The sequence below is a fragment of the Rhodnius prolixus genome, unplaced genomic scaffold (assembly GCF_049639745.1).
Source record: "Rhodnius prolixus isolate KJV_2025 unplaced genomic scaffold, Rpr scaffold_1, whole genome shotgun sequence".
Taxonomy (NCBI): domain Eukaryota; kingdom Metazoa; phylum Arthropoda; class Insecta; order Hemiptera; family Reduviidae; genus Rhodnius; species Rhodnius prolixus.
Genome location: NW_027411581.1, coordinates 10,683,395 through 10,697,500, shown reverse-complemented (window position 1 = coordinate 10,697,500; position 14,106 = coordinate 10,683,395). Strand labels below are relative to the sequence as shown.

The 14,106-nt window shown below is 31.7% G+C and overlaps 2 protein-coding genes across 3 annotated transcripts in view; one reads left to right on the top strand and one right to left on the bottom strand.

The window, feature by feature from the left end:
* The first annotated feature begins 514 nt into the window (after window positions 1-514).
* Window positions 515-4,107, top strand: LOC141446173 (osteopetrosis-associated transmembrane protein 1). Its single transcript, XM_074112648.1, has 6 exons — window positions 515-747; window positions 823-991; window positions 1,072-1,189; window positions 1,342-1,583; window positions 1,662-1,830; window positions 3,661-4,107. Exons 1-6 carry the CDS (start codon window positions 632-634, stop codon window positions 3,696-3,698), a joined length of 852 nt encoding a protein of 283 aa, XP_073968749.1. The 5' UTR covers window positions 515-631; the 3' UTR covers window positions 3,699-4,107.
* Window positions 4,108-5,638: 1,531 nt separating this feature from the next.
* The window catches only part of Drip (aquaporin homolog protein drip), a 51,859-nt gene continuing 43,391 nt past the window's right edge, over window positions 5,639-14,106 (bottom strand). For both annotated transcript variants that reach the window (XM_074112695.1, XM_074112702.1), the window contains 4 exons: window positions 8,773-8,916; window positions 7,610-7,819; window positions 7,214-7,294; window positions 5,639-6,166 (listed from right to left, as the gene is read on the bottom strand). In XM_074112695.1, coding sequence (XP_073968796.1) covers window positions 6,068-6,166; window positions 7,214-7,294; window positions 7,610-7,819; window positions 8,773-8,916 — 534 coding nt within the window. In that variant the 3' untranslated portion in view covers window positions 5,639-6,067. The remainder of the gene's footprint in view (window positions 6,167-7,213; window positions 7,295-7,609; window positions 7,820-8,772; window positions 8,917-14,106) is intronic.

Below are 14,106 nucleotides of genomic sequence, written 5' to 3'. Positions count from 1 at the left end.
TAACTATTTCAACTACCACTTCAGTTATTGTAGTAGGTAGGAGGCAAGATTGTTATTTTTTAAATTTTTCTTAATCAGTTCGTTTGAAAAAAACTGTTGAGTAGAAATCGTCTGAGCAAAAAAAAAAAAATTAGGAAATGGGGCTCATTACGTATTGTAATTAATAGGAAAAATTAGTTTAAAACTACCTTAAGATATGACCAGGTTCTTTCAAAACCAGCTAATAAGGGGATATTACTTTGCTGAATGGTTTTATTCTAGCTTTTCATTTCGCTTTTGTAGCTATCTATGCTTTTTTTTTAGGTCACGGAATTCTTTTTTCTGTAACTATCAGAAATATTTTTTGAAATAACTCTTTAAGAAGGTTTATGATTTAAAAAATAAACAAACAAAAAATGAAGAGAATACTGCATCATGAAGAGTAAACTTGATTTTTGAAATATAATTGAAAACAGGAATATACATATGTATGTAAATACTTTTTAGTGAAAATTAATTTCAATGTTATGTTTACTATGAAGGTTACATTTCTTCATTCTAACCTTTCGTAGACTGACTAGTGATAAGGGACTCTGGTTGCAAAATAAATTCAAAGTTAATTAACAGATGTCTTCAATTAAACAGTAATAACATGAATCATAAGTGTATTCTAAGGTTTAGCCTGCTGTGTCTATTAGTTTCGATTATCTGTCTCTTTGGCTTATGCTCTTCAACTGATGGGTTAACAGAAGATCCTACCCCTCTCAAGTAAGGAATTCTCAAGTATGTAATAGAACTCTCATAGCATTTATTGAATTTTGAAAAACCTTTTTGTTCACAAAGGAAACCTGGTGGAGCTTCATCAGACTGTGAAGAAATGTTAATAAGTTTTGCTGTTGCTTCTGGGAACTTCACTTACTGCACAATTAGAAATGCTAGACCGATTACGCTGTGTAAAAAATGCATCAAAACATATTTAACAGTAAAACAAATTTTTAATGATATCTCAGGAGTAAGTATCTTTACATTAGAAAAGTGTACGATAATAATGATTTTGGCACGTTTATTAAAACACGTTTATTTTGATCACAGCTGAAAGACCGAGGAGGTGAAAGCTGTAAAGATGAACTTTTTAATCTTGATCGATTACAAGCGGTTGATGCAGGATTTAAATATGTAAAAGGTTTATGGGAACGAGCAAGTTGTGATAGTTAGTTTCGTTTTTTACTTTAGATACAAACTACTGTCTCTGTGAATAGAGGAATAAATGGTTATTCTAATAGTTGCAGAGAAGTTGTTAACTTCTGTTAAACTTTAGAGTCTTTAAGCTTTTCATTAAATTTCGTACTGTTTTTTGTTAAGGTTGTTTCGTCCTTGATCCAACTGGTTGTCCTACAACTGTGCTCTCACCTGCTGTTCAAGAAATTTTGAATATATCCGATTTTTTGAATAATTGTATTGATACTTATCACAACGGGAGTGTAGTACCAGACGTGGTCACTTGCAAAGCATGTGGTGATAACTATTTAAAACTGAATAATCTCTATAACTCTATTAAAGCTGATAACGGCGAAATTAATTACTGCATGGACATTATTGATTTGGTAAGTTAAAGTCCACTCATAAAGTTTAAAAATACAAAATGTTGTTATTTTTTTCATCTGACTTTCTCTCCAATACAGATTAATTCTACTAGAAGTGAATGGTCTGGTACACTGGGCTGTTGTAATGATAGAAGAAAGCCTGAACTAATTTTTTTATTAAGTACTGCTGCTGTTTCGGTTCTGCCAGCCCTCTTTTATCTAATGGCTTACGCTTTTACAACAAAAAAGGAACAAAAACTTGCTCAACGTAAGTCAGTGCTTTTGAATTTTGAATATAAGCATTAATAATCACTTACACTAGATTTACTTCGTACTAGACTCTCAACTAGAAGTTGACTACTGTTGCTTTCTCATTACCTAGAATAGCATATGAAGGGAAGAGATTAGCTCAGTGGTTAACGTCCTGGATTTCCTCGTGGAGATCCCGAGTTCGTATCCAGCTGCTAGCTTTTAGATTTTTCTCTTTTTGGGGAACTTCTTACAGACCACTTTCTGGTGATTGACGTTGTTGTCTGTAACGAAAGAAACAGTTCAGGGGCCGTGAGTGCATTGGAAAAAGCTCTAGGTGCCAATGACCTCAGATGTAGACGCGCTTTAATTTAAAAAAAAAAATGAAAGTAATTCAAGGGACCCGCGGTCTCATAAAACTACTAAGAGCTATTGTAATTTCACCCGTACAACCATCTTTCGCTAAATGCAAACTAAATACTAAATTCTCACAATCAGATTCCAAACTGCCGATTATCCCTTCGAATAGAATTGGCGTTTCATTGGATTTAGAGGAGGAGTATCTTGTTCTGAACATAAGTGAAGGTGCTCTCTGATGGACACCAATCAGTTGTTACTGTCTGAATGTTATATTGATTCTGGGGTTAATCTTTTTAGTGCCGTACGATCCTCATAAAATCAGTCCGACAACTTTTCCGAGACTCCCCTGATGAACTCTTTCGCCGATTTTTAGTCTGAGATACTAGCCCAATAAATCGTTTCAGGGCAGTTCGCACGTATACTTTCTGTCACCCTAATACTGCATGCTAGGGCATGCAGGATAAAGGAGGGAGCTTGCCAAACTGAATTAAAAAATCGGTGAATTAAAAAACTAGAATTTTTACAAAATAGTTTTCTTGAATTACACAATACATTTTAATGGAAATATTATGAACAAAATCTAATGAGCACACTCACTCGACTTTATCTTACCACTGCCTATGTAGATGAGTTTTCTTGTAAACTAGAATTTTAACCAAATACTCGTAGTAGCTGCCTAAATTAGTTTAATACATGTTACAATCAATCTAAGTTAATTTTTTTATTAAGTACTGCTGCTGTTATTTAACAAATATTTTGTATATGACAATGGCCATCATAAGGTATAATAAATTCTAATCAAAATTAATGAAAATATAATGCAGTAAAATTATTTAAATGATATCAGTTGTAATAAAAAGTCAGTTAAACACACGTTTTTTCGAACGTTTCTGTGTAACTAAAATTACTATCTGAACTATGAATGATATGTTGGGTTCTTGCTGATTTGTGTACTTTTTATCGTTTAATCAAACCTTATACTTAACTTTTTAAACTGCAAACTTTTGTTAAGGAGATCTTATAATTTCATTTCATAAGGAGGATTTCAGTAAGAAAAGCGTGCCCTTTACTCTATACTATAAATGTTCTATACTATATAATACTTTTTTTTGCTAATGCAGTAGTTTTTGTATTTTTTGTCTAATGCACACTTTCTGATATAACGGAAATTTTGATTATTGTGATAGATTTTTATTTATTTACTTGATTGTTGTACATTGTTTTATGCGTATATTAATTTATTAGTCAAGTATTTAATACTTGATAGTCTAATTCTTTATTAATAATAGAGTGTATTAAAACTGTCCGGTAGGACAGTTGTATAAGGGTTGATCGTCAAAAACTGCACGAAAAAGCGTAACTTTAAAAAACACCCAACTGTGACAATTTTTATAGATATCAAATTGTCCTTGTTTGGGAGTTTTAATTTAACATCTAAGCTAAGAATTACTTTTGGGATTAATTTTGGTTCTTACTTTCTGATTTACAGAACATCGGTGGAGCGAAGGCACTTCAGTTCAAAGATAATTTTTTTAAATGTCATTTACTTTTTAATTTAAAAAAATTTAAGTATTTCTGTGATACTTAGAAACTAATAATCTTATTAAATCTTCAGAAAAAGTTTAATGATTAATGAATACCGCTTGTGAAGTCATCTGTGATATTATCCTAAGTATTAGGAGAGTCTTTAGTAGCGTTATGTAAATAAATAAATGACTGGAAAAAATGGAAACAGAATTTGTTAAACTTATCATTTTTATTAAAGTTACTATTTGTTTTCTGTAAATATACAACAGTTAAAATGTATAATTCTATTTTATATTAAACATATTCAATTCTGTATTGCCAATGTTATGAATTAGTGTTGCTAAGAATTTTTATTAAAATGACTTCAACTGGCACTATTTATGGATGGATACTTTGAAATATATTACAATTTGATGAAAGAATAAATTTTTTATAAAAAAACCTCGCTCGTAAATTGTTTAATAATGTAAATCGTATTAGTAATCATTTTTTCAGCTTGCCTCAGTCATCATCTTAAATTAAATGTGATTTTGACAATTTATACTTGTAGACAAAAATATTTGCAAGGATAACCATACTTTTTAATTGAATATATATTATTTTCTATTACCATTGCATTAAAAAGAAGAAGCAAATATTATAAACTAAATCTAAAGAAAAGAAGTCAATATGCTACTTAGAGGAATTCAATTTTTAAATTTGAAGAAGAGGATGGGTATTTTAGCTTGAGGAAATTTATTTTGGTAAGCTATAAAAAGTCAATTTTCATGAGAACTTCATGAACGTGAGAAAACTTCGTTTAGGGAACAAAAAATTATCGTAAGATGTACAGTTATTGCTATTCTATGAGATTTTTGCAAATAATAATAGCTTTTCTTACAAGTTAGGGAAGCAATTCAAGGATTTTTATTTAATTGCATTGTTTTGGTAGCCGATTTAAACACATTGTTCTAAATCAGTGGTTTCCAACCTGTGGTCCGCGGACATTTTAAAATTATAATATATTTATTTGACATGCGGCGACGGCGCGGTGAGTGGGACGTAGAGCGCCTAAAAACAAGTCCAGGATTCAACTAAAAGCAAATGATGATGTGCGTGTGGCTTTGAGCAATATCATCAATCCAAGGATTACTCATCTTGTTAAGAAAATGGAAGCTCAAAAAACACATTAATATAACTGAAAACATAATCACAATGTTAATTGAAGTTTATTTTTAAAATCTAAAAGTAGTTTATTGTGATATTAAACCTTGTGGTCCCTACTAACAACAAAAATATTAAAATGATCCCTTGTCATAAAAAGGTTGGGAACCACTGTTCTAAATCATTATTAAGAACACAGCATCCAAAAAATATTTACAAGTACATAAAATGGTCCATAGAATATTTTGAGGAATATTTATTTTGAATAATTTATTACAGACCTGTAGAAATATTTATTTTTTTATTTCAGGCGCATCAACATGAGGTAACTGGCGCCAGGAGCTTATTTCAAACTACTGCCGGCTTCTATAAAGAGCTCTCGTAAAAACAATTGCGCACGTGCACAACAGAGAGATGTAAAAGAGAATCGAAAATCGAAGTGCATGTAGAATGTTGCATTCTAAGGACTTATTTGTAAACTGATTGTAGTGGAATCAAGTTTTTTTCACTCAATTTTTTGTAATATATATTGGTAGTTTAAACTGCGGATAAATAAATTCACAATGCTTTATTGTTTTACATTTGTAATAAAATGCTTTTTTATTACATTAAAAACAGTAATAAATATCACAAGACTCATTAATAATTATTTATAGATATGTTTTTTTTATGTACATTAAATTTTACACTATTTTAAGAGATAAACAAAACGTTTGATCGAAAATATTAGTCTACTTACTGATTAAATAAATTTTGATTATCCGAATATTATATATATTTCAATTCTATCTTCACAATTCTTCTTACAACTTATATTTTATGTTATATTTTGGATATTTAATGCATATTATAAAAAATATTTACACATTTGTTTATTCTGAAAGTAAATTACGTTATTTAAAAGAAATTAAATTAATATTTAATGTGACGAATTTTTTTAAATAACAAGATACAATATATCGACTAATTGAACCTTATCACTAATTATTAATAATAACATCATAATAACATAATAAATTATTCATTAAAAAAAGAGTTTAAGTTTAATTAATTTATTAACTTATTTATTTATTTATTTTGGAATTTATGCTGCAACATCAAGTGTAAAAGTAAACTAAACTGTCAACTAAATAGTAAAAGTTTTTTATTTAATTTTACTTTGTGAAAAAAAAGGAAAAAGCAATACATAATTTTGTGAGAGATATCACTTAGTTTACTTTTCATTTTTATAGGTCGTATGAATTTTCATCTTTCGGTGCTTTAAACACTAGTCTGTACACTGCTCCTGCTACGGCTGCTCCCAGTAGTGGTCCAACCCAGTACACCTGAAACAGATTAAAATCAGCTCTTATTTATTTTCCCAATTGTATGTGGTTTGCTTTTCAAGAAGTCCCCATAAAAATATTCTCTTTAAATATGTCTCTGTAGGTATAGATAAATATATCCAGAGGAACTTAATTTGAAATTGAAATCTCTTTGAATAACAAATCTCTTTTAACAGTTGATAACGAGGGATACAAAAAGTAATTTAATTAAATAGAAAGTATCTCCTTATGGCGCGCAGTCATTGTACAATTAAATGTTATTGTCGGTATTCGTGCTGGTTGAAGTAGAATATAATGTGCGAGCTACACTTACAGGCACTTACTTTTACTATTTTTCTTTTACCATTCTCTTTCACTATAGGCCTCAAGATAAAGTAAGTTTGGTTTTAAAGGTAAGGGAGATTACTGATTAGAAGTTAGGGGAATCTTTGGGCGGGCTACATTGTCCACAGGAAAGAATTTGTAATCACTAAATGAGTGCTGTTCGGTACTGAACCAGAAGGGTGCTTTAGCGAAGCGTCTCTCAAGATTTCTTTGGCTGGATACTTTCTGTATTTTCCACCATATCACCTAGATCGCCAAGTCACTTTCAGAGACCTGTCGCAACCAAAGGCTATCAATAAAATGTATAGTTTTCGAACTTCCAATTTCGCCTTAACATTGCTTGTCGTTAACTTCGTTATTCAATCTTGTATAATGATCCTGTTCGTTTATACTACCAGTAAGAACTACATTTAATTCTCATACCTCAGAAGAAATCGGGGAGACATGAGAACCTTAAAGAAAGAATTACTGAAATAAGAAATAAAATATTTATCATACAACAGTTTCAGCCTTAGTACACAATCACTCCATTAATAATTTAAGAAATATTAAACAGATGTTATCCTTTGAAATTTATCATTACATGGAATAAAACAAATACAAATGAATGAAAGGGGCTTCTTGTTTACGTTTCTGCTCAGTTCAGCACAATCATTTTTTTTTTTTGATAAATTTAAAATAAAACATCTTTCTATGAGTACAATAAAAAAAACATGTTCTTACCCAATGATGATCCCATACTGATTGGATAGCTGCGGGACCCAAGGCTCTTGCAGGATTCATACTTGAACCAGTTATAGGCACCTTAACAAAGTATTGCTCTGATTAATGATTCATCTACAAATGTAGACCATTAAAGTCGTCCCGATTTTTGCACTTTTTTTTTGAAGAAGACAATTAAATGAGTTTCACCATTTTGCCCATAATTCCAAAAAATGTGAGCTGTAAGCTCCTACGTAACTATTCCTCAGAAATATTCCTTACCTGGCCCAAGATGGGCAGATTTAATTTAACTGGCAATTTAATGTTTCTGGTCGACGGAAATGATTGGATTAAATGGTCAAAGATTGTGAGACAAATTAAAATAGCCAAACGCACAAAATAATCATCGATACTTACAGCGAAAATATGACAGCATGTAATTGCTATACCGATTGCAATTGGAGCTGCATTAGCCAGATCATTTCTGTCTGGATCAGTAACAGCACCTACTACTAGCAACAGCACGGCGGTAATTGTAGCTTCCACTGCCACTCCTTGTCCAGGGGTTATCACATTGTTCACCACTGTGGCTCCCAGTGTTTTTACAAGAGGATCGGGAACCATGTACTAGAAAGAAAAGTTTTCAGAAAATGTTAGGGTAAGTTTTCAGAAAATGTTAGGGTAAAAATTTCATTAACTAATTCTTAAATATCGTTAATTTTATCCGTCATAGCTCCACGCGTGACCTTCATCTGAAGTAGATTATTCAATTTGGTGAAGAGAATCCTTATGTTTCCTTCTCAAACTACACTTGCTGACTTAAGTCAAACTAAACATGCATGCTATGAGGGATAAAATGAAGGAGATTATCCAGCACCGCGGTCCCAACCACATTTTCAATAATTATGTCATATCAAACAATAAAATTGAAGTGTTTCTACTGAGAAATTCAATAAATGATATAAAAGAATTCTTATTCTGTATAGAACATGGTTATATTTTGTTATCAGAATATAATTCTGGCACAATTGACAATGATCTTAATTTCATATAATAAAATAAGTACCCTTATCCAAAAAATCATCGTTAATACTTGCAACAGCATGCAAAAATATGGTAGGAAACGGTGCAATTAATTATCGAACAAAGCCTCGATTATATAATTACGTAAATGACCTTATTTTTGCAAATAAAACTACAGTTGACATCAAATAATTAAATTTCTGCTTTATAAAGTAAAATGCACCCTAAAAGTTGGCGCCTTGGGATGAAATAAATAACTCTACTCTACTCTCTATACACTCTACTCTCAACAGAATAAAGTTCAAGTGGTGAAGATGAATAACATTTAAGTCAACTTACTTTTTAGTGCTAATTCATGAGACTGTTAACCAACCAGAGTTTTGAATATTATCATCATTTCGCTGTAAGAGCAAAAAAAATACCACTCTAAATCTAGCCGCTTTAAGAGAAAGTAATGAATGCGGCTCTAATTAACGCTCCTTTCATAACGCTCTCATTATTTAGGAACATCCCAAATTTAATCTTGAGGAAGAAATAGAGCTCTATTGACAAATTACCTTAAGTAAAGCTGCTCCGGCTACAGCGCCGGCACACTGTGCTGGCACATACAGCACTGCTTTCAACAGCCCTATTCTGCCCATTATGAACAGCCCAAGAGTTACAGCCGGATTAATGTGACATCCACTTATATGGCCAACACTCTGAAACAATAAAGTAAATTACAATAAACTTTCAAAATATGGCTTAATCATTACTTCAAAACATTGCCAACTGTAATCATAAAACATAAATTCTATAATAATATAAGCACAGTAAAATTGAACAAATAATTAATGTGTACTTTTCACAAATCCAGTTCAAGTAATACCTTGGCAATTCAATCGAGGTTTAAAAACTCATCCCTGGAGTATCCAATATTAATCTTTTTTGGACAATCGTTTCAATAATTCAAAGGAGAAACTTAGACTATCCACTTTTTTAGGGTGGTATTGAATTTATAATATTGGATTAACTTGAGCTTTACAGCTATAAAAATAAATAAATAATTTTTTTGTATTTTGTTGTTTATTATATTTAATAAAAAAATTTCTATAGTTGACACGCTAGGCAATTTAATTATAGATTGATTGCGGCTATTTTGTTGGTTAGTTTTATATAAGTCGTCTATTAAGTTTTCAGCAGTTGATTTAATTTTAGGAGAAGTATTTTCGGAATAATATTCATGACTATCGTGTGAAATTAGTCACAGCTTCAAAATGAAAGATCAGTCTGTTAAGTTTTTTTTTTGTTTTTGTTTCTCAGAACACGATAGGGGTTTTCAATAATATTCAAAGGTATTGCTAACTTATCATTTTAAATTTTAACAGTAAAAAATGTATTTATAACTTACATTATTTTGTTAGTAAGATAATTGAAATGAATGAGAACTTCTTAAGCACACAGTATTAGTGCGCGAAACAGTGATTGTAACATGAACGTACTTCACTCAATTTGGTCTAATAAAGGGGTCTATTGTTGAGCGTCTTCAGAAACAAATAATTTTAAATTATAAAATTTCAAAGACGAGATTTTGCCTAAATGAAAAGTAAGTCAATAAAGAAGCAGTTTCATTGACATCATTCCAATACTATTCCCTAGATATAACTAGGTCTCCTGCCGTTTCTAGGTTGCCGGTAAAATTACAGTTCGTCTATTTAGGCGGCAGATTTTACCACAACTAAACGGTGCATCCTTGAAATACTGAACGTGTTAAGAGTACGTCTGGTTTCAGTTTGATAATAGAGACCTTCCTCTAGAAGTAATAGACTTATTCTGCACTACTGAAGAAATTAACGTAGAATTATTGGTTAATAAAAAAACTGTAATTAAAAAAGACATAGTTATTTCCTTAAAATATTGGAAGTACGATTAAGTACAAAGATTAATTGATTTACCATCTTATTTTCATTATCTTTAATGTCATTCTTGAGGGGAGGGGGTAAAGAGTAAAATGCCATCCAAGTTCAAGCGAGTGGGCCCTACTATTACATTTCGCTAATGCAGCTGCAACATTACAAGGGTACGACATTTTATGTCATTAACAGACACTAACATTTCATGTCATATACACACACTAGAATTCTTTGATGGTTGCCTATACATTTCTTACCATAATACCATGACATTTTAGTTTATCAATGAAAAAAAAAAAAATCATTGAATTCACTACAAGAATCTTAATCAGGTCATTTCTAATGGAACTACAAAAATTAATTAGCATTGATAAATTGCAGCAGCCAAGCTGTCTGTGTTTACTTCGGGAGTCTAAGAAAATGTAAATTTTTTTAGGTCAAAAGTTTGCATCACAAATGTGTAAATTGAGACCGCTAGTGATTGGCGAAACAAGACCGCATTTAAATTCCTTTGATTGCTATTTTCATGTCCATAAGAAAATTCGAAGTTGAATGTTAGAGATGATAGGAAAAATGCTAAAATCAAGATTGTGCTCGTATGTCTCTAGTAGCTACCCATTTTGGTATAGATACTGCAGCTGTGACTCCCATTAAATTGTTAAACGCCGGCCTCAAAATGTTAAAAATCATGTAATGTTTAAACTGTAAGGTGCCAAATCAGGTTGAATCAGATTTTCAGGTGAGGCAACAATTAAATCCCATAATGCACTTGGATTTTCAATAGGACCCATTTTGTTGTATGGGTCCATTACCCTGTTGGAAGAGTACTCTGTTTTTTGTTTGTGGTCCATTTCTTCTAGCCAAAGCATACTATCAAGATGTTCACAATAGAATTGTCAATCAACTCTTTTGCCATCTGATATAAATTCATTCATTGAGCAAAAAACCTTGACCATTTTTCTTTTTACCAAGTGACATCTTTATCTAACTGGCTAAGCTGATTGGCCGCAATGTAATCACTGGCAACTGCAATTTGGATTTCGCCAGTAACAGTTCCCATTCATGAAACAATCAGGCAATGAATTTTTAAGTAGCTTGTGGCTAGTTTAAACGGCATTAAGCTTGTATACAAACGCTGATCTAAAAAATATTGGGGAAAGCCCTGATCAAAAGACACTAGACGTTCTTTTGTTTGGTCAGAATGGCCACATCTATCGCTGAACTTTCTTTTGTTTCCAAATTGGTACCCCCAATTTTAGAATTTTGAATTTGAATTTGAGGCCGTTTTATTCAGTGACATTTCTTCCTCTTTAAGTTCACAAATTTTCCTAGTTGATGCAGAAGAGAAACACCGTTAAATGAAGAGTTTCCTCATTAAAATTTGGTACTCCACAATCATTTTATAGGATAAGAAACAAATCTCTTTTTAATAAGAAAACGTCATTCACAGCTAACTTATCCATCAAATGCTTTTCATTGGAACAATTCCTTTTTTTCCAAGCAGAAGAAAGGTACGCAATCAGTCCTATGATTTTTTTTTTATTAACGAAAATTGAAAATTAATAATTTTCTTGTAACAACTGTTGGGGGTTAATTAAACAGGTGAGGTAATTTACAAAAAAACGAACTAAAAGTTTGTTAAAGGCTGTTTTAAATTACAAACTTTGATCTAAAAACAAATAATTTTTGCTTTAAAAGTTTTGTTTCGTTTGCAATTTTGTTTTTTATTAATAAAACCTTGATAATTAATGTTAAAGTCAATTCTTTAAAGATATTTAAAGTCAAAAGAGAAAGTTGGTTTTTCCAAGTCAAATAAAGAAGGTAATTTATTATAAATAGCTAAGATCTATGGACAGTATCAATTTAAGTAAATTTTAGGCCTATAACTGTACACAGCACACAGCTAGCATTACATGATTATAGTATTGAACAGTAGAGTCTTGTACATGTGGTAATTTGAGAGAAATAGGCTGACATCCTTTCTTTGACTTGACCATTTCCGCCTAGTTAACTGACGTCATCATTAAAAAACATTTGCGAATATGAAATAAATAAAAATATATTGTTTAAATTGAAAGTAAAATGCCTAAACAAAGTATTCATGACTTCATGAGCACATTGTACACAATATGTAGGAAAATTGACCTTTAATGAAGATTACATTCTATTCGAGAGAACAATGAAGGTCTAACGTGAGCAAGGACACCGCTAACGATCCATTCATGAGAAAGTTCGTGGTATGCAGTCCATAAGTGAGTGCGGAGTAACGCATTCTGGCTCTTTGGGAATTAGTACGTAGTTTGGAAAAACTGCTGTCAAAAAATGTAGCTGAGTAACCTCTTGCTACTTTATTATCTAAACTAGTGTATCTATCTAAATTTTTCAAATGAACTTTAGCAGTGACCAGAGCAAATTTCAATAATTATTAGAGATCCTCCTTGAACGAAGCGTAAAATCTTAATAATCTCAGAAGTAGAATTGTAGGAGGAAGTAGATCAGCCACATCATCAGGGATTTTAGAGTCCCTGCGAGGACCCCGTCTAACTATCATATTCTTACACTTAAATTGTCACCTTCTACAAGTAAAAGTAGCATTTAGGGATAGAAGAGGCCCAAGTATGTACTTAAAGATCCATGCAGAAAGATGTACGGTTTCAGGGGTAAATGCGTTGGCTACTAGGAAATCCCAAATAATAAACCTGACAAACTTGTTAATCTCGTGCTTTGTGTAAGGGGTATAAGAATGCGAAAAATTAATAGGCAGTGATATTGTAGACAACGCAGAACATACATCTCGTATTCAGCAGTCTGAGAAGGTACAGCTGAAAAAGACTTACAGAAATTAGTGGAGCTAGGACCCTAAGGAGGTTTATCTGTCGAGGGAGTGGAATAGTTTTGATCTGCTAGAACACTTGTGCCTCTTTTGTCCTTTTTGCTACAGTTGCAATCGCTAGACCGCGTTGCTGTGAACGTTGGAACTTTAAGCTCAAGGAGTTGGAGATTGAAGCGTATCGTAAAAACGACTAGTCGAAAAAAACCTTGAAAGGAAGGTTTATCCTGCTAGTTCTACTAGAAGTTGTCCGCTTAATACATCTTTCTTTGCCTTTGAACATCTGTATAAACGTCTGCAATGCCTGGTGAACAAATCCATCCTGATTTTCGTTCTTACTCTCTAGAAGGGATAGAATATTATCCCTACTATCGATCAAAGATTTATAAATACCTCATTCTCATTAATAAAAGAGAAATGTATGGTCTTTCAAATTGCTAAGGCCAGAATTTCAGCCAAAAAGACGTCATCTCTGATACCAGTCATAAAGGATGATGACCCGACATTTTATTGATTTTATATTTTAACTAAAGTGAATACCCTCATCAAGCCCATATAAATACATAAAAATTAAAAAGCTAAAGGCAATTTTTATTGATACGAGTTAAAGTGTCAATAAATATATATATGAAATATCAATAAATGGAAGAATTAAAAGAATAGAAAGTATTTAAAAGTGATATAATACTGTGTTATCCATTTATTGTGCTTAAACAAACACACACACTGACACTTGTAACACTATCACTGTAATAAAAGTTATAAGGAGGAGCGATGTATGTGTGTGTGTGTGTAAAAAAAAGTACGTACACTTAAAAAAGTTCAAGGCCGGACAAAGCAGGTTAATTGTGAGCCAATACACTTTGAATTTATAAGATCCTCTTGTGTGGGTCCATATGTATAATAACATACACCTTTCGCGATACATTCACCTCTAAAGTGAGAGAGTATTATATTATCCTGTCAAGTCGCTTTGTGTTCTGTTTTATTTAATCAGCTGTTATTTGCTTTATTACTTTTAGAATCAGCTGGTTTCTATTTGATTTTCTCAAACTAATAGACGAAACTGGACTGTAGCTAGGATTTTCTTCAGAAACGTTCTGTAAGATATACTGGGTTATGAAGACGATAACATTTGTTATTGATTGAAAAAAAGTAAATCTTAATAA